The 23,672-nt window shown below is 43.5% G+C and overlaps 3 protein-coding genes and 1 long non-coding RNA gene across 4 annotated transcripts in view; 3 read left to right on the forward strand and 1 right to left on the reverse strand.

Annotated features, from left to right (window-relative positions):
* Positions 1–81: 81 nt before the first annotated feature.
* arfrp1 (ADP-ribosylation factor related protein 1) lies at positions 82–4,736 on the forward strand. Its single transcript, XM_071473091.1, has 7 exons — positions 82–423; positions 1,353–1,440; positions 1,681–1,763; positions 2,677–2,758; positions 2,914–2,984; positions 3,576–3,676; positions 4,105–4,736. The coding sequence occupies exons 1-7, from the start codon at positions 331–333 to the stop codon at positions 4,190–4,192; spliced, it is 606 nt and encodes a 201-aa protein (XP_071329192.1). The 5' UTR covers positions 82–330; the 3' UTR covers positions 4,193–4,736.
* LOC139615279 (uncharacterized) lies at positions 4,576–7,097 on the reverse strand. Its single transcript, XR_011687329.1, has 3 exons — positions 5,794–7,097; positions 5,230–5,300; positions 4,576–4,697 (listed from the first exon to the last, which is right to left on the reverse strand). It is a non-coding gene; the product is annotated as an uncharacterized lncRNA (long non-coding RNA).
* A 17-nt stretch (positions 7,098–7,114) lies between these two features.
* Positions 7,115–9,574, forward strand: LOC139615274 (piggyBac transposable element-derived protein 4-like). The gene is made up of 2 exons (XM_071473088.1): positions 7,115–8,551; positions 8,678–9,574. The coding sequence occupies exons 1-2, from the start codon at positions 7,800–7,802 to the stop codon at positions 9,243–9,245; spliced, it is 1,320 nt and encodes a 439-aa protein (XP_071329189.1). The 5' UTR covers positions 7,115–7,799; the 3' UTR covers positions 9,246–9,574.
* A 1,566-nt stretch (positions 9,575–11,140) lies between these two features.
* The window catches only part of stmn3 (stathmin-like 3), a 29,902-nt gene continuing 17,370 nt past the window's right edge, over positions 11,141–23,672 (forward strand). The window contains exon 1 of the mRNA XM_071473092.1: positions 11,141–11,291. Within this exon, the coding sequence (XP_071329193.1) occupies positions 11,273–11,291 (19 nt within the window). The 5' untranslated portion in view covers positions 11,141–11,272. The remainder of the gene's footprint in view (positions 11,292–23,672) is intronic.

Raw genomic sequence — 23,672 nt, forward strand, 5'->3', positions numbered from 1 at the left:
TGTACAGCCTTCTCACAGAAACGGTTTAACGAGTTGCTGTTCACTTCATTTCCCATGATTCCTACCTTTCTACTTCCTTGTTACTGTACGTAACGTCAGAGCTGCTGTGTTTGGAGCTCTAGTTTGGAAAATAGCTGCAGACGACGACTTTTACCGACTTGTGTTGTGTATCTACGGTTGTTAGTCACTGGTTTATAGACGTGTTTGTTTTCTTGGTTCATAATGAAGCCACAGCGGCGACACTCGCTGTGTTTGTCCTCATATGTAGGCTAGGCTAAGCTAGCAAGCTAACATTAGCAAGACACTTGTGTTGTTTACAGTTTATCCAACATGTACACTTTATTATCCGGGTTGTATAAGTACATGTTCCAGAAGGACGAGTACTGCGTGTTGATCCTGGGACTGGACAACGCAGGGAAAACGGTAAATTAAACTACAGTCTGAATTTATTAAGCTGGTGGAGATATCCACACGTTAATCCTCGACAATAGCCGCAACACATTTGTTGATTAATGGATGATTTCCAGCCGCTGGTACACCGGAGAAACGTCGAGCTGAAGTTAGGGGCCGTCTGTAAAGAGCAGTGTGACACACAGAGCCATTTAAATTATGAAATACTACAAATATTAAGGAACTAGCCATTCTTACCAAGTTTGGTAAATTAATGATGAATGTGTGTCAGTCAGAGACTGCTTGCTTGTGTGTTTCTTTTTTTTTATATTGTATTTTTCCAGTATTTGATTTTAACAGATACTTCCTCATTCAATGTCTGTGAAACACCACAGTGTTAATTTACACTGACAGTTTGTGTTATTTCTATGTGGTGCTATGTCACATGTGGCTTTGTTGTCTGTCAGTCCCATTTTCTCTAAGTTAGAGTCCAGTTTAACCAGACTCTGTTCAAAAAGACAATCTGTGTTTTCTAGTTTGTTATCTAAACATGCTGGAGTGTGTACACACATTTACTACCAATACAGTACATGCAATTCAATAAATGATAATTATAAGTTGTTCACATGTCCAGTAGCTCCTTCTGCCAAACTTCAAAAATGCTCAATTATAAATTGAATTCCTTCAGGTTATGTTTATCTCTGAGTGGAAAAGTAGTAATTATACAGCTGTAAAATGTTTCTAATATAAAAGGTTTAAAGCCTGATGAATTTTGTCCCTTTCAGAAAATCAAAAAGTTATTAAAGTAACATAAAAACTGTGTTTTGATTTTGTAGATTGTCTGTGTGGAGCTACAGCGAGGAACTAACTCATCTGAGTATTTAAACTACTTTACTGCACCATAGAGGAGACGTGGTCTGTTGTAGCAGCCTGTGTCATCTAACTGTCATCTCTCTCTGCAGACCTTTCTGGAACAGACCAAAACAAAGTTCAGTAAGAACTACAAGGGCATGAACTTATCAAAGATCACAACTACAGTCGGCCTGAACAGTAAGTGCTGCTGTGTCGTGAAGAGTGAGGGGCTGTTACTTCAAACAGCAATGTCCCAGGATGCATCACTGCTCTGTTACACCAACAGTTGGCCTGACTTTGGAAATTGATCTGTTACAGCCAGACTGAAGCAGCTCCTATTGTCCCTCCTCACTCTGACTCTGTGATCACCTGATGCTGCCTGTGGGACAGTTGGGTCCTCTCTAATGTTTCCTGTGTGCCTCTCACTTTGTGTCACAGTCGGTACGATCGATGTGGGAAAAGCTCGTCTGATGTTCTGGGATCTGGGAGGTCAGGAAGAGCTCCAGTCTCTGTGGGACAAAGTGAGTTAGAAATGAAGCACCAACAACATCCAACAGCCGCACGCACGCACGCACGCACGCACGCACGCACACACGCACACATCTGTGCTGAGGGACGTATGTCTACAGCAGAGTTGAAAAGTATCCTGTTTGTAAGACGCAGTTATTTTACACACAGTGGTTTATACATTTACAGTTCAGAGTCACACTGGATGTGTCACGTATGTGTGTCAGCTGCAGAACATCTTGGCACCCATGTTAACAGATAAGAGCACCTGCCTGCATGAGACGCGCTTGAGACACGTATCTCTTGTGTCGTGGCTGCATCACTTAATCTAGAGATTCAGTGTTTTGCCTGTTTTTCATGCTTGATGCACATCTTGTACAAAAAGATCTGTTGATCTCATAGTGACATCATGACAGCAACATCACATAAGACTGACACCTTCCACTATAGCTTCCAGGCTGAACCTGAACATGACACAGACATGAAAAATATAAATATTTGTTTTAACCACGTTAGCAGCTGCATGTGGAGACAGTTGAGTTTTAAAGAAATTTTCTGTCAGATGAATTTTACTGAAGATAAATCCAACATTCAAGTCTCCAGTAAACTCTATGTAGAGACAGAGCTGCAGCAGCAGCGACGCAGCAGACACACAGCTGATGTGAACACACGTGTGTTATTCTGCTGCAGATCAGCAACAGCAGCTCCAACGCACACACCAAACATCCAGTGTGTCTCCTTCATTAGTCCTGATCCCTGAACAGTTTTCTCATGTTAACTCCACTAAGTATTAACCTCACCTCATAAACCAGTCAGTATCTGTGTCACCTGGTTCTACTCTGACTGTGTCTCATGATGTCCTGACTTTAATCTCAGGTGTTTGTGGGACTGATAGATGGAGGTGTTTGTCTTTGTGTTTATTTTTAGTACTATGCTGAGTCTCATGGAGTCATCTACGTGATAGACTCCACTGATGAAGCCCGCCTGTCAGAGTCAAAGGAGGCCTTTGGTAAGAAACAGCCTGTCGTCCTGTCTCCTTCAGTGTGTGTGTGTCTGTGGTTAAAGCAGCTGCAGGCGAAATCTGGATATAATGTCCTGATGATGATGATGATGATGATGATGATGATGATGATGATGTTGTCGATGTCACTGTGTCTCCTCCAGAGAAGATGATCAGCAGTGAGGTTTTAGAGGGAGTTCCTCTCCTGGTGCTGGCCAACAAGCAGGACGTCCCGGTACTGTGTGATCCTTGTGATTTTCTAAGACCATGTTCAGGTTCATGAAGACGACCATGATGATGATGATGAAGATGATGAAATGATTCAGTGTGTTTTGACTCAAGGATGAATTGAGTAGAATTTAGTGGTTAAAGGTCACAAAACACGTTTGTGGCCATTACTCAATCATTTATTTTAACACACATGTCTAATGTCAGGTTAATTGATATAGTAACAGCAGTTATGTCTGGTAGCTCTCATACAGACCAGGTCTAGAGACCAGGTCCAGAGACCAGGTCCAGATCTCTGTCTCATGTTATTTAAAGAGACACAGCAGTTCTGAGAGCCAGAGACGAGAAGAACAGGACGAACAGGAAGAACCCAGACTCTGTGGGCGGGGTCTCCATGGTTGGGTTGACTCCTTAAGGATGCAGTAATATTAAATACATGGAGCTTGTCAGCAGCTACAGACATGAGCTGCTGGACTGTGAGAAGTAGGACTTGTGTGTTTCCTCTGTCCTTAGTGTCTCCTATGTCCTCTGTCCTCAGTGTGTCTCCTCTGTCCTCAGTGTGTTTCCTCTGTCCTCAGTGTGTTTCCTCTGTCCTCAGGACTGTCTGTCGGTGCCCGACATTAAAACTGCCTTCAGTGACTGTGCCCCCAAGATTGGGAAGAGGGACTGCTTGGTCCAGCCCTGCACTGCTCTCACAGGGTAAGACTCTCCACTGCGTGTACTGACACCAGAACCATTGAGTCCTCATTGATCAGTTTTATTCCTGTGTAGACCTACACAGGTTTATCTCTGAGTCAGATGTGATGGAGGTGTCTCTTCCTCTTCACTGTCAGTCAGTCAGTCAGTCAGTCAGTGAGTCAGGGGTGACGACCTGTCGCCTGTGATAAATACAGACAGTGTTTGTGCTGCTGCTGCTGGATTAGATCACATTATATTTATATTCTGCAGTATATCTGACTGTAGAAACACCTGCAGAGGTCACAGTAATGACTGTTCTCCTTGCACTCTCTGTGTGGCCTCTGGTGTCAGGTTGAGGTTATTTTTCTCAGGTGTTTGTCAGTGGCTGCAGGTGAGGTGATGGTTCAGCTCCTCCATCTTGTTCTGACTGAGCTGATGTCGTCCTGCAGGGACGGCGTGAACGAGGGGATCGAGTGGATGGTGAAGTGTGTGATGAGGAACATTCACAGGCCTCCCAGACAGAAGGACATCACATAAGAGGATTTGTCGAGGCGTCTTCTCTCTCATCGTGGACTCAGTTTCTCCATGTAGACCTGGAGCCAGCACCTCTCCTCTCTCCTCGTGTTGCTGTGACTGTGAACAGTTTGGATTTCTGCCTTTAGGAGTTTGTCACAGACAGAGTGGCCGTGTTTAAGTCTTCATGTGGAGCAGCAGCCTCAGTCTCTGCTGCATGGAGCCTGTACAGTGACCACAGAGACTCATCTACAGCGCACACACCTTCAGCAGCATCACACTAACTTATGTCTAAGTGAAGTCTGACTTCTGCTCAGTTTTATTGTAAGGAAGTATCAACCAGCAGTGACACTGCAGCTGCTGCTCATAGAAGCTTGTTTGAACATGTTAATGGAAACAGGATGAGTCTGTATTTCTTTTATTGTGATGAAATCCCATGAAAAGACCAAATCCACCAGTATAGAGTAGTTTTCCCTCCTCCGTCTGCGGCTCTCAGCTCTGAGCCCAGACACATGGTTTCTCTTCTTTCCTGAAAAACAAGATTCAATAAATCATTTCCTGAATCATTGCCGACTGTAGTTTTTAACATTACTCTGAGGGTCCCTTCATGGGGGGGGGTAAATCCACCAGTGAGCTTTGGAACACCTCTACCTTTATCTGATGGAAACAGGAAACTCATCCAAAAATCTGTCAGAGCGCATATTGTAATTAAATCAATATTCATCTGAAAGATGTTTGGACATACAGCACTGACAGACTTAGGTTAGTGGACGATGGCATCACTTCTTCACATTCATGACATTATTAACAGAGTAACTAAAAACTCACTCCAACTCTTCTCTATCGTTGTCATTTTAATCTGATCAGATCCTCGTTTTTCCACAGTCACTGAAATGATCAAGTCAAATAAAAAACAATGGATGCAGCCTCACTGTTGGAGGCTTTAAAACCTGCCCCCACTGCAGGGTCAGCGGTTTGGAGTGAGTCTTAATGTGGGGACCCTCCATTGGTGGGGGGGTGAGGGCTGGTCTGGACCCGGACCAGTGACTCAGAGGACTCACAGAGCAGGTTGCGTCTTTTCATGGATGTGTTGACGATGAGGAAGATGAGGAATATCATCTTCTTCAACTGCCTGTGTGTCAGATTACAGTGAAGTGATACGACAAACGCACACATGTTGTATCGGACACTTAATTGTCAAACACTAAATAATACATGTTAAATTTATTCTTGATATTTACAGTTTAGTGCACACGTCACAGCTGTCACCAAGTTAGACTAAAGACTAAAGGAGAAACAGGACAATGTGCTAAACGCTGCTCTCTGTCATCATCCTCAGCAGCAGCAGGTTAACGTGTGAGACACTGAAAATATCTTGAACTTACATAAAAGTTTTCTGTGCCTTCTCACGTCCAGCAACAGATCTTAGTAAAACATTGTCAGTATTATCAGTTATTGGCAAATGTTTGTAAAGCAGACAGTTTTGTTAGCTAATTCATTTCACAGTCCCCATAGACTTTACAGCAGAAAGAAACGTGTTTACAGCCTGGTACAGAAACTGTTCTGGTCTCTAGAGATAATTTCCTCCTCCATGACGACTGTACGGCTGAATTTATACAACTCACCTGGTTACATTTTACTAAGGACTAAAGGTGGAGAATTGAGGGCGTGGCCTCTTTGAGTGACAGGTGGGTGAGAGTATACTTTCCACAACCAGCATGCACCAAAGTCTCAACTCCACTAACGTCCCACCTCTTTGACCATATTTGGACCTCTTTGACTCGTTACAGGCAGAACCAATGGTATGAAATGGTATACACTTCCTGTCTCCTAAGTGGGCGTGGTCATGAGTGCTTGCTCATATCAAAACATAACTACAATACAAGACTAGATCAGTTTGAATTTGTGCCTGATTTTGCTGCTCGTGCCGCAGCTTAATATCTGATTTAATTTAATAACACACTCTGTTTTCCCTCCAAAAACAGTTTCATGAGAATAGTAGTAATAGTATTACTAAGAAGGAATCACATGTTTTATTTCATCCAAACATTTAATTCATGGTTTCACATATTAGTCCCTCTACACTTCTGTGATTGGAACATATTGACAGGCTGATCAGACCAGCTTACACACAAGGGGATGACACTTGGTTCATGTTCATGTTAACTCTTTTCTCTGTCAGGTCTCTTCTTCTACTGAAGTTAGCACGCTAACCAGCTAGCTCTGGGCCGTGTCCTCACTGTAGCCCCGGTCTGTCCTGAAGACGCAGCTGCTCAGAGGACGCTTTATAAGCGAGGGTCTTATAAGGACAACGATGAGTGAAGCTGCTGTCAGGTGACCATCACCACCGCCTGATCCTGACAAGAAACCATGTCCAGCACATAGACTGTAAATAGAGAGGGATGTAGTCTCTGTGATGTCCCCCCCCCCCTTTAGGAGACCAGCAGCAGGTCTGAGTCCATTCATTCCAATAGGAGAAGTGAAGGTGATCACACATTATGATTCCTTGGCCTCACAGTCACTGTGGTTGCCACGCGGTAAATGTCTGTAACCACCGTGCACTGACACCTTTTTCGTTGTCTTAGACTTTTTGACACTTTTACAGCCATCCTGCATGTACACGCAAACACACCGCTCTTTATTTCATACAACATACCTGTAGTTTGTGTCGTCGACGACACATTTGCGCAGGCGCACTTTGGATTACCGTAACTCTGTCACGGTTTGAGCGATCGGAAAAATTCCAACGGTTTCTGAAAGCTAAGACCTTGCGCTTTAGGCATACAGGTGTCATTACGGTAATTTCACTCCCGCCTCTACCGGAAGACCGGGAAAGTGCCCTTTCGTTACCGGCGAGTACAGAGACAGCAGAGTGGAGAAACACAGCAAATTATTGATTGAAAATGTCAGCAAAACGCCCTCCCGTGTAATAAAACCTCTGTGGACGGTCACAGATGGGTTTGAGGACGAAGGAGCAACTTCTGGCGAAGAAAGGTAACGTTAGACGAGTTGAATTTCCAAGTTGAGTTTCTGAATGAATGAAGCTCTCTAACTTTTCTCTATCTAGTTTTTACTTTCTTTACGTTATTGTATGTGTAAATCGACGCTTGTATTGCGTGGTGACTTTTTTAGAACAGTGTACCAAGTCTGTAAGTTTGTGCTATGAGTGTATTTGTACTTTTTATGGATAAATGTGCGCTTCATGCACTACGAAATATGGCGCATGCGTTGTTTGTTTGGTGCCTTTTTTAGAATCGTGCAACGTTATGTTACCAAGTCTTGTTTGTGTAACAAGTTATTCTGTGTGTGTTATTACATGCACGTGTCCACCGCATTTTTATGTTTTGATGAGCCATTAGAGAATTGAATTTCTCTTCAGGGATGAATAAAGTTATATCTATCTATCTATCTATCTATCTATCTATCTATCTATCTATCTATCAGAGGTCACATTCAGGGCCGTAGAGGGAGAAGCCGTGGGGATGCTGGAGGCTCCAGTGATGGTGTTAGGGACCGTAGCCGCTCACCACATCATCAAAGGTGGAGGACTGAGGCAGAGCCTGATGATGGAGTCCCTCAGCCACCGAGGTTCAGCCCCAAACGCACCCCAGGTGTCCAATCCCCTCTCGATATGGGAAACCCACCACCAGGTGAAATCTTTTCCCACTTTTTTGATGCTGCAGTTTTCAGACTCCTCTGCAAAAACACCAACAGGAATGCAGCCAAAAACCTGGAGAAAGGGAAGAAGTTCATCTGGACTGAAATAACTCCAGATGAAATGAAGAAATTCATTGGCATGTTGCTGTACATGGCAGTTTTGAAACTGCCGAAGATGAGTGACTTTTGGCGTCAGCAAACAATTTTCCATGTGTCATTCCCCGCCACCGTCATGTCCCGAGACCGGTTCATGGCCATCTTGTCTAATCTTCATTTGAGTGACCCAGAGAAAAATGAGGAAAATGACAAGAAAAAGGGCACAGAGGATTATGACCACCTCCACCGAGTCAGACCTCTCATGGAGATGATTTGCGTGAAATGCAAGGCCATCTACCACCCAGGACAGCACCTTGCAGTCGATGAGAGGATGGTTGGGACCAAGGCCAGGCTCAGCATCAAGCAGTACATGAAGGCCAAGCCAACAAAGTGGGGGCTGAAGTTTTTTGTGCTTGCTGACATGAACGGCTACACCGTTGACTTCATGTTCTACACGGGCAAGTCCAAGTGGGCATCAGGGAAGGGGCTCTCATTTGATGTTGTAGCAGGACTGGTCAACAAAGACTATCTGGGGTCTGGATATACAATATACACGGACAATTTTTACACCAGTCCCCTCCTCTTCCGACACCTGAGGCAGCAGGGATTCGGAGCTTGTGGGACCCACAGGTAATGTGCAATGGCTCCTCACTGCTCCTAGTGATGTGTATCATATATAGTATGGGTCAAATGCAGAGAATAAATTCCGTGTATACAAGTACTATGAAATGACAAAGTAATCTTCTTCTTATACAGGCAGGGAAGAGTTGGTGTCCCCACCACCCAAGAAAATACACTCACAAAGAAATCACCACGAGGCAGCATCCGGTGGATCAGGGACAGAGATCTTCTGTTTGTGAAGTGGATGGATGTGAGAGAAGTCGCCCTGTGCTCCACCATCCACCCAGTCTACAGTGGGGACACAGTGGAGCGCTGGTCAAAGACAGGTGATGGGTCACAACAGAAGATCTCTGTCCCCAGACCCACCTCAGTAACGGAGTACAACAAGCACATGGGGGGAGTAGACACGTCAGACCAGATGATTGGCATAAACTCTGTCCACCGGAAAACGAGGAGATGGCCCACCACTGTCTTCCAACATCTGCCTGACATTGCCGTGACCAACTCGTTCGTGATCCACAAGACTCGCTGTGCCAGCCTGCAAGAGAAGCCTATGACACGTCAGCGATTCCAGGAGGAGCTTACTGCGCACCTCCTTGGAGTTGACGTGAAAAATGGCCCACAGAAGACCCGAGGTAACCAACATCTGCCTGTCCCCACAAGCAGCAGCCACACAAAATCTGACAGAGCCAGCATGGGGTGACGGCGCTGCAAGCTCTGTAAAAAGAGCACTGCCTGGCAGTGTCAGGAATGTGATGTGGGCCTGTGTCTGCAGCCAGAGAGGAACTGCTACTGGCAGCACCATCAAGATCTTTGAGTCTGCAGCCAGAGAGGAGCAATTGCCCTGTGTGGGGAAAAAATGCCTGTATATAGTTTTATTTTTATGGCCTGTTATGCACTACAAGTTTATTGTAAGTTCACAAATTTTATTGTAAATAGTTTTATACTTTTCAAATTTCAAATTTAAGATGGAAAACCTGTTATTCATGTACAGTTTCAGTGTTTTTTCTTTACTAAAACTCTAAAATCAAATTCCGTTTTTGTGTTTTTCCTTCATTTAAACTCTTATTGCAGTGTTAGACCATGCAGTAAATTAAAAATAACTGCCAAATATTGAAAGTTCCAAGTATTCTGGAAAAATGGACAAAAGCACTAACTCACAGGACATTTTCTGACCTTTTTATAGTCAAAATAAGCAAAAAAAAAAATCCAGGCAGACATTTTGAGGCTCAGGTGTTAAAGGGTTAATATTTGTCAGAAATGCATTAGTTCTGTTTGTTAATATGGGCCTCAGGAAGCAGAAGTCTTAAATAGAGGAAGTGCTAATTAAGGCTATACCAACTGCCCGCCATATTATGGGGGGATTTGAATTATTTACTTTGATTATTGTGCATTTCTTTAGATTTAGGTGAGGATATTTCTTTTTTTTTTTTTTTGCAAATTCAATACGATATTTATTTCAATCTGTAGACCAACTGTCTTGCTTTGTTTATTTGTTAGTTAACCTGTTACTGTTGGTCTCCACCTCTGGAGACAGATGTCGGTGAGTAAAGGATGAAGTTTGATGCTGAACTCACGTTTCTTCTAGACTGGTGAGTAAACAGCTGTTAATGCTAATGTTAGCTATGTAGCAATGGCTGTGAGCTTTAAAACCACATCAGGCTAATTCATTCATCCTTCAGTCAATTCACAATAAGACATGAAACATATGATGTTGTCTAATACTCAAACAAATTGCTGAGTTACACACCAGCCTCTCAAAACATCTGATTTTAGTCCAGCAGCTCGTCATTGTTATGATGACACATCTGATCAGTGCTAAGCTCTCTGGTAGAGTGTTATTACTCCAGTCAGCTGAACTCAGGTTCATTTGAAAAATGCTTATGTGTCTCTGTTACACACACATGTGCCTGTCCTGATATACTCAGTGTTAAATCAGTGCAGTGACTCATCATCATCATCATTAGAAGGCTGTGATTCACCCGGTGTGAACTGGACACTGAGAACTGAGTCTGACTCTGCCAACATCTTTAAAACACACCACGTATTCATCTCAGCAGCTTTTCACAGTCAGTCTGCATCCATCCAGTCTACTACTGGGAATTACCTACAAGAAGTAACCCTGAGTCATGCTCTTAATGACCTTTGACCCTCACACCCCTCCCCCTAGACCATCGTTACTGACACCATCACTCCTCTTCCTCTAAACCAATCCTGGTCTCTGTAAACCATGATGAGGATCCTCCATTGTCTGACTGTTGTTGACTGTTGTTGACTGTTCTCAGCTCTGATTTGTAGCTTTGTAGACTCTAAAATAAAAGAGTGAAAACCTGAACATTTTAACACCTGAACAATTTAACACCTGAAAACCTGAACACCTGAACGGAGAGGTCATTTGGTAGTATTCAAACTATTTGATACATTTCATATGTTCATCTGTTCTTATGTGTATCATGTATCTGTATCTGGTCCCACTGCTTCACCAGCAACACAGTGCACACACACACACACACGCAGTCTGAGTGGCTGCCCATTGTTTACATAGACTTGTGCACTGCACCAGTCAGGGCACATACACACACCCTGCCCATCCTCTCTCTCCCTCTCTCTCTCTCTCTCTCTCTCTCTCTCTCTCCCTCCCTCCTCCTCTCTCCTCTCCTTCACATTCTCTCCTCTCCTCCATCCAGCAGCATCCTCCTGCTCTCTCCTCCTCGTCCACTGTCAGGAACAATGACCAGCACAGTCTCAGGTAAGACGACACGGTCCCCACCAGCTTGTCATGTGGTTTAAAGTGTGTGTGTGTGTGCATGTGTGCTGGAGGGGTGGGGGCTGTATTGTTTTAATCAGAATATTTAATCATACAGAGGGTCAGTGTCTGTGTTACTGTCATGCTCACTGTCTCTAATGGAGGTAAGAGACACTCCCACATGTGCATCGCTCACATTCATCCTGAGCAGCAGGATCATAGTCACATAACTTTGATTTAACGTCAGCTGATCAAAAACAAACACAGAGTCATTTTTTTGTTTTTTTACAGCAGGTATGGGAGGGCATGATGGACAATATTAATGCTAAGAAATGTGATGTTTTGTGTGTGTTTATTTCTTCCTTAGTCATAGAGTGAAGCTTTCAGAGAAACTCACCTGACCCTGTGCCACAGCTGATCTAATCCTGCAGACACAGAGGACGCAGAGCCTTTTGTTTCCTGATTTCTGATTGGTTCACACTGTTCTAATTCAGCTCACGTGTGTGTGAATATTTTATACAAGTGAAAATTTAAACATACGATTTCAGATTTTTGTTCCTTAAGTTCTCACCCTCTTTTTAACATATTTTTTTTGTCCAATCTGTGATTTTTGTCCAATCACAGCTAAAGAGCCAGCACAGAAGTACACATATTAACCTCTGCCGTGCACTATTTTCTATACACATACAGTTGCTAACTCAGTTTACTGACTCACACAGACAAGCAGGAGCTCGTCTGAAAGCTCTGATCCTCTAGTTTAACAGGAATAAACAACACGTCTCTGTCTCAAACCACTGAGGAGAAATGATGCTCTAAACGCAACCTGATATTTGTGGACATATTTGCTCCTGTGAGCTTCAGAGTTGATTTTAAATGAATTTAACTGATAAATTTATTACTTATCAAGTAGCCACCAGTCACTCATCCTGTCAGCTTGTAGTCTCATCCTGACCATTGTGTGTGTGTGTGTGTGTGTGTGTGTGTGTGTGTGTGTGTGTGTGCGCGCACACAGTCAATCACTCTGATTACGTCAGGGAAACTTTAATATAAGCCTTGTCAACCACATCATATGGGAACTGTACAGCAGGCTGTATGGGATGGACTCATATGTATATTAGCAAGGTACTCATATGATGTGGAAGAGTCCGGACTGGTCTGACAAGAAACCCAGTGTGGTCAGCACCTGTGAGGGAACAGGTGATGTGTGAGTCCTTTGTGCATACATGTGTTTGAATGAAGTGTTGTTACACAGTCATGTGTAAGGTCCACTGTCGGTGAACATCTGAACCATTGAACACACGTCTGATGCTCCTGTGTGGTAACACACCACGTTCTGTCCTGTGTGGGGTTTGTTCTGTTTGTGGAGGTCTTGATGTTGTGGAGCTGTTCGACTGTGAGCTCATTTCATAAGTTGACATTAGTTCATGTTAGCTCACATTAGCTCATATCAGAATCAGAATCAGAATTAGTTTTATTGCCAAGTATGTTTCCACAAACAAGGAATTAGTTCTGGTGATTGATGCAGTTGGAGGTTCTTGGAGGTTCTTGTAAACAACAGGTTTACACAGTTTTAGTTTCTGTCTGTATGTGGGAATCAGGTGGACCATGACATGGTCAGAGTGGCCCAGTGCAGCCCGGGGGACGGCGTGATAAGCACCACTGATTGTGGTGTAACAGTGGTTATATTAGCTCAAGTTAGCCCATGTTTCAGCATGTTAGTTCATGTTAGCTCACGTTAGCTCATGTTAGGTCATGTTAGCCCACGGGACCTAGCTCATGTTACCATATCTTCGCTCATGTTTGGTCATATTAGCCCACATTAGCTCATATTAGCTCAAGTTAGCCCATGTTTCAGCATGTTAGTTCATGTTAGCTCACGTTAGCTCATGTTAGCTCAGGTTAGTTCTTGTGAGCTCATGAACTAGCCAGAATCTGTTGCTTTGCTCCGACCTTCTGAAACTAGTCCGTAACTGTTGAATCCCCCCAACCCCCCCACACCTTTAAATACCAAACCAGCTCAGATTCCAATTTTTGCATTTCACTGTGTTTTTGATCCTCATATTCACCGTGATGAGGAGGTTTCTATGATGTCCACAGTGAACCAGGCAGGTGGTTTCTGTCAGAAGTCTGCTCTTTTGCTGGTGAATGATGTGTAAAGCTGCTTGTTCTCTGGTCTGGTCCCCTATCTGTGCACGTGCTCTGTACATGTTCTCTGCTCACTCTCTCTGTTCATTCTCACTATGCAAACTCTCTCTTCCCCCTCACTGTGCACGTTCTCTGTTCACTCTCTCTGTTCACACTCTCAGGAATCTAGAGAAAGAGGAGAGACTAATCCACAGCTGTGTTAAAGCTCACAGCAGGAAGTCTCAACATGAATAATGAAATCTGATGACATAACACTACTGTGCAGAGCACAGGTCGGCCATTTTGAGGACTTAGTGGAGGAACAGAGGCGACCGTGTTGGTAAATCTCCAGTGGAGCTCAGCTACAGTTACCTCAGCTTCAGCTGCGTTCGTGTTTCACAGTTAATCGTCTCCTAAAGTGAGAGTTAAAAGCAGTTATTGTCTATCAGGAAGGATTAGGTATCTGCAATGTTTCTTATTTAAAAGAAAACACACTCCTTCATCAAGTAGTAAGAATTTACACAGGAAGTTGATCATCCCCATGGCTTGCAGGACTCCTTTTTTGTCTGTACGGGCGGGCATGCCCAGTATGGCCTGGACTTTTGATCCCCAGTAACACAGAACTAGCATTTTTTTCTGTTCAGTTTCAGCCCTTTCTCTTTGATTTTCTGCAGAAGCTCTTCTAGTCTTTCATCACACTTGCTGCGCGTAGATCCCAAAATCACCAAGTTATCGATGCATTGACCTCTTGTCCCTTCCAGCCCCTCTATAATGGACTCATTGCCCTGTGAAAGATCTCTGGAGATGATGCCAAATGGAAGCCTGAGGAAACAGTATCACTCAAACAGCGTGCTGAAGGTGCAGTATCTACTGCAGTCTGGGTCAAGTCTCAGCTGCCAGAATTCCTGAGAAGCATCCAGCTTACTGAAAAACTTTGGAACGGCCCTTTCACTGGTTATTTCCTCTCTTTTCGGGATCTGGTCGTGTCTCTTTAGATTTTCATTAAGATCTTTGGGATCGACTCCCTTCAGTTTTCGCCCAGCTGAATCATCCTGTCCAGCTTTTTATTCAAACCAGCTGGAATAGGTGCTGCTACTCTCATTGGAAGTGTCTGACCATTATATGCTTTCAGTGGTATGGTCTCACCTCAGATTTTTCCAGGCTTTTCTACAAGTTCACTGACATTAGTCTCATGAATCAGGTTAGCTTTAGCCCCAGTGCAAATTTTAAACAGTGTTACTGTCCTGTTGACCAACAGTGGTGCAATTCAATTCAATTCAATTCAATTTTATTTGTATAGCGCCAAATCATAATCTACATTATCTCAAGGCTCTTTACAGGGTCAGGTCAAGACCTTACTTTGTTACAGAGAAAACCCAACAGTTCCCACAAAGAGCAAGCGCTTGGAGACAGGGGGGAGGAAAAACTCCCTTTAACAAGAAGAAACCTCCAACAGAACCGGGCTCGGGGGGGGGTGGTCTGCCTCGACCGGTTGGGTTTAGGAGGAGATAAAAAGGGGGGTGGGTGGAGGAGAGAGCAGAAAAGAGAGAGAGAGAGAGACCAGGAACAGCTGTGTAGGTAATGTTGTTATCAATAATGATGACAGGTAACAGTGGTTAATAGTAATGATGAGTAGTGGTGGATCTGGATCCTGCTGCTCCAGAGGCAGAGAGACCTGCAGAATGAGGACAGAGAGAGGGAGAGAGAGGAGAAGCACAAACTACGGGAGAGAAAAAAATACAAAGTTAATGGCATAAAGTAGTCGAGAGAGAGAGAGAGAAAGAGAGAGAGAGAGAGCGCCCAGTGCATCATGGGAATCCCCCAGCAGTCTAGCTCTATAGCAGCATAACTAAGGGATGGGTCAGGACATACCTGAGCCAGCCCTAACTATAAGCTTTACTAAACAGGACAACTGGGAACCACAAGTAGACCTGCATTTAGAGGGCGAAGTGTCCTATTGGGAAAATAGGGAACTATAAGCTCCTTAAGACCATGAATGGCTTTGTAGGTGAGGAGGAGGATTTTAAATTCGATTCTGGATTTTACAGGGAGCCAATGCAGAGAGGCTAACACAGGAGAGATGTGATCTCGTTTCCTAGTTCCTGTCAGTACTCGTGCTGCCGCATTCTGAATCAATTGGAGGCTTTTTACTGAATTTTTGGGACATCCTGACAATAAAGAGTTACAGTAGTCCAGTCTTGAGGTAACAAATGCATGAACTAGTTTTTCAGCTTCCTTTAGACATAGAATGGGTCTGATTTTTGCAATATTGCGCAGGTGGAAGAAGGCTGTCCTAGAGACTTGCTTTATATGTGAAGTAAAGGACAAGTCCTGGTCAAAAATGACACCAAGGTTTCTGACTGTAACACTGGAGGCCAAGGTGATGTCATCCAGAGTCAGTATATTATCACATAGTGTATCTCTGAGGTGTTTTGGGCCAATTACAATAACTTCAGTTTTGTCTGAATTTAAGAGTAAGAGATTACTGGTCATCCAGGTTTTTATGTCCTTAAGACACACCTGAAGCTTGGCTACCTGGTTAGTCTCACCTGGCTTCATGGATAAGTACAGCTGGGTGTCATCTGCGTAACAATGGAAATTTATCTGGTGCCTCCTAATAATGTTTCCTAGAGGAAGCATATATAGAGTGAAAAGTATTGGTCCTAGCACAGAACCTTGTGGAACTCCATGACTGACTGTAGTGTTGATAGAAGAGTCATTATTAACATGAACAAACTGGAGTCTATCTGACAAATATGACTTAAACCAGCTTAGTGTGGTTCCTTTGATGCCGACCATATGTTCTAGTCTCTGTAATAAAATCTTATGATCGATGGTGTCAAATGCGGCACTAAGATCTAGCAGGACAAATATAGAGACAAGTCCATTGTCTGAGGCTATGAGGAGATCATTGGTAACCTTAACAAGAGCTGTTTCTGTGCTATGATGGACTCTAAAACCTGACTGAAAATCTTCAAACAAACCATTTCTGTGCAGATAATCACATAACTGGTTTGCAACAACCTTCTCAAGGATTTTGGAAATAAAGGGGAGGTTGGATATAGGTCTATAATTGGCTAAAACATCTGGATCAAGAGTAGGCTTTTTAAGTAGAGGTTTAATTACTGCAACTTTAAAAGGTTGAGGCTGCTGAACTGGACAGTACATCTGAGCCAGCTGTGGGGAGGAGATGGTGATTTCTTTCTCTAACAGAGACAATTTTATTTGTAAAGAAGCTCATAAAGTCATTACAACTGAGGGCTAAAGGAATAGATGGGTCAACAGAGCTGTGGCTGTCTGTCAGCCTGGCTACAGTGCTGAACAGAAACCTGGGATTGTTCTTGTTTTCTTCTATCAATGATGAATAATAGGATGTTCTGGCTTTACGGAGGCTTTTTTTATACGCCAATAGGCTGTCTCTCCAAGCCTTTAGAGATTCTTCCAGGTTAGTAGAACGCCACCTTCTTTCTAGTTTCCTTGAATTTTGCTTTAAAGCTCGTGTTTCTGAGTTGTACCATGGAGCTAGCCTTCTCTGACTCACTACCTTCTTCCTCAGAGGGGCTACAGTGTCTAGAGTTGCACGCAGTGAGGCTACAGTACTGTCAACAAGATCATCAACCTGTGTGGATGTGAAGTTAAGAGAGCTGTTCCCTACTGCATTGATACATGGCAGTGGGCTAAGTACTGATGGGATCCTTTCTTTAAATTTGCTAATGGTATTGTCAGAGACACACCTGCTGTATCCATTTGCCTTTTTTTTACTGCACTTACAGTTTGTCCAGTGTCCTTGATTTTTGAAGACTGGGTGTGGTCAGCATCTTCAGGTGACACCATCTTGATAAAATATGTTTCACTTAAATCATCACTGCCATGTGTTTCATCTGTTTCCTCCTCTGTGTGAACCTGACGTCTATATACAGGACATCTTTATGGTTTGTGCTTTTCCCAACATCTTTTGCAGTGAAACACTTTATCGTTCATGTTTTTAAAATTGCTCTTTCGTTTTGCATTTGTCACAGCATCTACTGCATTTGGCATCTCAGCAATTTCTCTCAAAGCTTTTTGTCGTTTATTCCAAACACTATCTGATCTCTGATCATGGAGCCTCTAAGATCATTGAAATTACAGGACAGTGATTTTAGCTTTAAGTCCGTGAGAAAGTTATCAAATGACTCTCCTTGTTGCTGCGCTCTTGAGTGGAAGACGTTTCTTTCATAAGTTTCGTTTTTCTTCGACAAGCAGTGCTCATCAAACTTCTTTAAAACCTGTTCAAACTTATCTTTGTCCTCAGGGTCAGTGAACACAAATATGTTGAAGACTTCTCTTGCTTCTGTGCCAGCGACGGTTAGCAGCATGGCTATTTTCCTCTCATCTGCCTGTCTGTCCACTCAGCAGCAACATAGCCTAAATTGATTTTTGAATGTCTTCCAATTAGCATCCACATTTCAGCAGTCAGTTTTAATGGACTTGGCGGTTTCAATGCATCCATACTGTGGCTTTCCTCCTTTGACAAAGTTAACCCTGGTGCTATGTGATGTTTCTTATTTAAAAAAAAAAAAAAACTCCGTCATGAAGTAACGCAGACAGTCTTTATTAGAGCCATGTTTGTTAGTGTTTTTCTGTCTCTCTCTGTGCTCATACTAAAACTCGTCTCCCTGGTATATCCTGTTATACTGCTACCTACTGGCATCACATAACAAAACCAGCTGTCATTACTGTGTCCCTGAGGACACTGCAAAAATAGATTGGAGTAAGGTTGGTGTATTAATACAAAGGCTTACGGTTTTTATTAGCGACTGTTTTTTAATTAAAGCAGTCGCTAATAAGAGAGCTAATCATTTATTTTCACTATAATCTAGTAATTACACGGTGAATGAATGAATATTTTGATCATAAGTTTCAAACTTTCTGTAATAAAGCATCTAAAAGCAAGAATCAAATGGGCATCTCTGGGACAGGATGTGGTCTGTGGTCAGATGGGGTCTGAGGTCTAATTTGTGTTGGTTTGAAGAAGAAGGACTCAATGAAAAGTCCTGCATTTCAAATGGTGCTGAGGAGCATGAGGAATATTAATGTTGTATTCTATATGAAATGATGATTTTAGCATATGTTCTATTTAAAATGAATAATAACAAGTAACTACAGCTGTGAGATAATGAAGTAAATAGTATAATATTTCCTTTTCAAACACAAAGAAGAATGTAGAAGTAGAAAGTAGGAAAAGGGTCATAGTCAGGAAACGCACAAACATCTGCCAGCTGCACTCAGGTACATTAGTGTCTGTGTGAGTTCATTTTCAGATCACACCTTGTAAAATGATAAGATGGAGTTTTTATTTCACACAAACGAAGCTGAGTACAGAATGTTCATAGGACTGAACACACAGAGCCTTTAGTCTGTCCTCAGCACCAGCAGAAACCATGGAAGCAGTGTAGACACCATTAATGACGCCTCCACTCCTGCCTCCTTTAAGAGGTATATGATCACCACCTCCTCCACCAAGCTGCCCTCTGGTGGTCGTATCACTGAACATCAGGTCAACGTGACTGATGCACGTTTGTCGCCTCAGAGCGACAAGGTTGCGGGTTAAAACCTGGGGCCAGAGAGACAACACGCAGCAGCTGAGGAGGTTTAAATGTTCTTCAGCTGTTGATGATTGGATGATAGGAAAGAACACAGTGAAATGATTGGATGATAGAGGAGAGGTGGAGCCTCAATATGATGACGAGAAAAGATAAGAGACAGCTCTCAGACATTTCATCCGGGTAAACATTTTGTTAAATTCATGACTTAATAGTTTTAGTAGTTGTGTGTATAATGATGTTCAGTGTGTTGATGTGCGGATTGTTGTTGCCCAGATCTGTGTCATATAAACCTTCTGATTCTTCCCTCCCCTGTTTGCTCGCTGGTTGCTCTCCAACTGACCTTAATGGAGCTGACAGGAAGTGACTGGCGAGGCTTTTCTGAAACGTGGGCTGTGCTGTGGAAACAAACCAGCTGGTCTGCAGACATTATTTGTCTCGTCAGTTTTTCTATGAAGAAGAAAGTCTTCCTCCCTGTCCTGGTCCTGCGTGTCTGGGACAGAGAGTTGACATAAAAAGTTTGGGACACTGAGTGAGACTAATGCATCCACCCTGCTGAGCAGCTCAATAATGAATGAGCTTGTGGTGGATGCCAAAATCCTCCTGTCATGCCAGCGGCAAGGTCCCACATCACAACCTCCTACCTCTGAAGACGCTTTCTAAATCTGTCCTGAAGCTGGAGACTCACGGTTCTTCAACAAAAACACCTCTGACTGGAAATGTTTCTGTTGAGGACAGACACTCAGAGACAAGCAGAGAAACTTGTGCACAGGAAGTCAGTCCAAACAACAGCAGGAAGCAGACAGAAATCCACAGAGCAAGGCAAAGTCACAGATCATGAGGCAAACAGGAGGAGAATGAAGGTAATCTGGAGGTAAACTAGAGGTCTGGACCACAAAGCAGATTCAACAGACCCAGGTTAACTTTCATTACCTGGTTTAACTGAGCCTAACACTGTTCATCCTGATCACCTGAACTATGAAGCTGTTATCACCTGGTTCAGTTAACTCTGGTTCACCTGTCCAGGTACGAGCTTGATCACATGACAGAAGAAGAGTTTTTAATTATAAACAACATCATCAGAACCATGAATAAAGAATTAATATGAGAGGAAACAGTGATACCTGCAGGTAAATTCAGTTATAGTGACGTCATCAAGTGAAATGTAAACAACATGATCACATGACCAGAATAAAAAAGAAATGATTAAAGTCAGACTAAGGATAAACTGTCAATAAGAAGATGAATCATCATCAAGTTTCTCACTGAGTATTTTTCTCTTCTCTCTGATGATGATGATGATGATGATGATGATGATGATGATGAACATGTTTAAGGAGAGAAGTAGTTGATGTGTGATGAGGTCAGTGAGACTGAAATGTTCATTATTAATGAAATATTGATCAGTATGTGGATCATTGATCTGATCAAAGACATCAGAGGTTTAGTTTTTGTTTCCAGTTCCATGTTACACTGACAGACTGTCAGACTGGGACTGAAAACCAGAGTAAAACCTGAAGTTACCTTGATGACCTCAGACCCTGCTATGTGCAGTAACAAAGACAGTCTGACAAGTGACAAGGAGGAGTGTATAAACAGGGTGGACTGACAGGAACAGCAGGGGCAGGTCGGCTGATTGGAAACAGGTGATGACAAGATGACAGATAAATGTTTCAAAGTACAACATGAAACAAGACGTAAACACGCAAATCAAATCAGCTGATCTCTCACTGAGCTCAGGAGTCACACAGACACTGCTGAACAATAATGAACTGTCCAACCGGCCCACACCTTTCTGAACAGCAGGGGGCATGTGCTCGCATCAGATACACCTGGAGTCCAGATCAATACATACCTGTGTTATATAATCACTAATGTATGGATAACATCAAATCTACAACACAACACTCACTCACTGGGACTGTGTGTGTGACAAAAATCATTTCATGCCTTTGTCCTTGAGCTAAGTTTAATTAAAGAGAAGTGAGTCTCTGGGGGACACTGGGGGACCCTTTGGGTCCTAGTCCTGGTCCCGGCCTGAACCCAGACCAGTCATTAAGAAACAAGGACCAACATTATTGTGTTGTGCAGCAGGTGTTGTGTTTGTAGCTTACTCATGTACACAGCTTCAGTGATGTCACCTTGGCAACACCCACTGGGACCATAACTGGCTTTTATTTCAGGCTTATCACCCCACCCCACTCCACCCCCATCCCTGTGTGGGACTGGTTTGTTTTGCAGCCATGGTGCAGACACAGACCAGGACGACGAGTTTCAGGGTCATGTGGGGACAAACATGAACTAACATGAACTCAGTGGTTAGTTCAGGCTGCTGCAGCCCTGTGGACAGGTTGTGTAGATGTGTGTGTCTTTAACAGTGAGAGGGAGAGAGATGAAGTAGGAGGGACCTATACCTGCCCCAGAGGGCATTAGTGAGGTGGCAGGTGAGTGGGTGAGGGGCAGGTGCTGTCACTGGTCTACAGCTCAGCCCTGCAGTGATGTTGTTGTGTCCACCTGAACAGGCTGCTGTCCATCACTGAAGAACCTGTGCAGGTGATGGATCAGACGGGGGCGGGGCTGTTGAGTTGGTGTACCTGCTGTGACTGGGGTTGAAAGCAGAGCTGAAGGGTATCCTGTTAAAGGTGCCTGGGGGGTCCAGGTTCTGGAGGAGGACCCTCTTGGCCCAGCAGACTAACAGGAGGGGGTCTAGTTGTTGGTTGACATTTGTCAGGATGGTGTGCAGCAGAGCTGGTGTGATGTTTTCACTCTTGTCCCTCATCTTCTCCTGGTGGACACATCAGGGTCATGATCAAACACAACCAACCAAAAGGTTTAAATCTACATTTGGCTGAAGATGATTCAGCAGAGACAGACACATGCAGACCGCAGTCAATCACACTCGGCTCAAATGATCTAATGATGAAATGTCACCAACACACACCTCCTCATGAACAAGCTGTGTGTCAGGCTGAAGCTCTGTGCAGTCAAGACAATCTGGTTAGTCCAACTTGTGTTGGACACAAAAAAGACTTCCAGACCTGCACGGGTTTAAAGTCAGTCCTTACTGCTTCTCTCTGGAAACATAGAAACACATCAGTGTAACATGGCTGCAGACTGTCTGGATGTCATGTGACCCTCCTGTCTTACCCAAGACAGGATATTTGTAACTATGAAGTAACCAACAACAGCAACCAGCCTCTGTTGTCTTTGTGTTTGTGTTGCAGATGAACAGCAGGATGTGTAGTTGTTCACTATAAGAGCTCAGCCCACTTATGTCATGTGGAAAGAGACAGGAGAGACTCAGGAAAACTGCCTGGTGCTGGTCGATCTGATGATCTTATATCGTGGACATTTTTTCTTAGTTATATGATCCACTGTTCAGATCACCTCATTAAAAGTTTCTGTAGTTACAGATTTAATTTAAAAGTTCAGTCACTGCTCATCAGATAATGTTATCTGTTAAACAGTTAGCTGCTAACCAGACCATGCTAACTGTTAAACAGTTAGCTGCTAACTGCAGCTGGAGACATCAGTCCTTGTTCTGCTCTGCAGCCTCAGTGAGACACAGGAACCAGTTCTTCGTCTGAGCAGGGAAACAGGAGGCGGTGCAGAGACTGAACTTTCAAATTAAAACACACATAAAGCAGCTCATGAATAAATAACGGTGCTGTCCAAATGAATCCTCCACATGAACTAAGTGAAAAGTGAGATTGGTTGTGTTTATCCAGTTTATACCCAACATTACTGTGGGACCAGCCAGAGACTTACAGAAAACAGAACGAGGACATGGTCCTGACTCTTGAATCTCTGAGGTTTTTGTTGTTTTTGTTCTCTTAAGAGCTGATGTTCTCTCTACATTAAAGCTGCATTATTCACATAGCTAGCTAGCAGTCTTCCTCACCTGTCGCAGCCTCCAGCAGCTGAGCACTGGAGTAGCGTGAACCTGGTGACAGAGGTTAACCTTTAACCTTTGTTATGATGGTTTCTGGGATCTGCAGACCTGCTCTAAGGCTGCAGCTGTCCTGACTGACAGTGTAACAGATCCACAGTGCAAACCCTGCGTGATGAATGAGCTACATAAACACCTCACCTCTTATTGTTTGACACACTGATATTCAAATACATGAGCTCAGTCCAAACACACTGTCAGCCCCAACATGTAATACACTCACTACATGGTGTCATTCAGTACAGTGGACTCACTGAACATTGACCTTCACACAAGTGTCTGTATATCAGAGGCCTGGACAGTGACCTGTCTCATGTTCAGGTGTGTTTCAGTCTCCAGGTGAGTCAAGGTAAACAGCTGATCCAGCTTCTCTTCCTGACGAAGCGTAAACAGGTCAGACCTGATGACATAACTGTGGCTTCATGTCATTTATGTAATTAGCCACAACCTGAAACCCACAGGGATGTGCTGCACTTCTGGTGAATTAATGAATGAGAACATTTCTCAGAGAGCAAGGTAACTGCTGAGGACTTTCATTAAACCTTTTGTTAGTGAATATTTTAGATGTCATATTCAGAGGTCACTCAGGTGATACAGCACTGTCTGAATAAGTTCATATGTTTTCATCAGATTAGTTGAGCAGTGCAAGATATTTGTCAGTAGACCCTGCCCCCATGTAGACCTCTGTCTCGGTCAGAGCTCCTCCTGTTTCCTGCACAGCCTCTGTTA

The sequence above is a fragment of the Trachinotus anak genome, unplaced genomic scaffold (genome assembly GCF_046630095.1).
Source record: "Trachinotus anak isolate AG129_WGS33_773 ecotype Australia unplaced genomic scaffold, CSIRO_AGI_Tana_v1 ptg000045l, whole genome shotgun sequence".
Lineage (NCBI taxonomy): Eukaryota > Metazoa > Chordata > Actinopteri > Carangiformes > Carangidae > Trachinotus > Trachinotus anak.

Coding starts and splice junctions, on each gene's coding strand:
- arfrp1 (XM_071473091.1), top strand. CDS start 331: ATGTACACTTTATTATCCGGGTTGTATAAGTACATGTTCCAGAAGGAC. Junction 424..1,352: donor TGGACAACGCAGGGAAAACG/GTAAATTAAACT, acceptor CTCTCTCTGCAG/ACCTTTCTGGAACAGACCAA. Junction 2,985..3,575: donor CCAACAAGCAGGACGTCCCG/GTACTGTGTGAT, acceptor CTCTGTCCTCAG/GACTGTCTGTCGGTGCCCGA.
- LOC139615274 (XM_071473088.1), top strand. CDS start 7,800: ATGGGAAACCCACCACCAGGTGAAATCTTTTCCCACTTTTTTGATGCT. Junction 8,552..8,677: donor GGAGCTTGTGGGACCCACAG/GTAATGTGCAAT, acceptor CTTCTTATACAG/GCAGGGAAGAGTTGGTGTCC.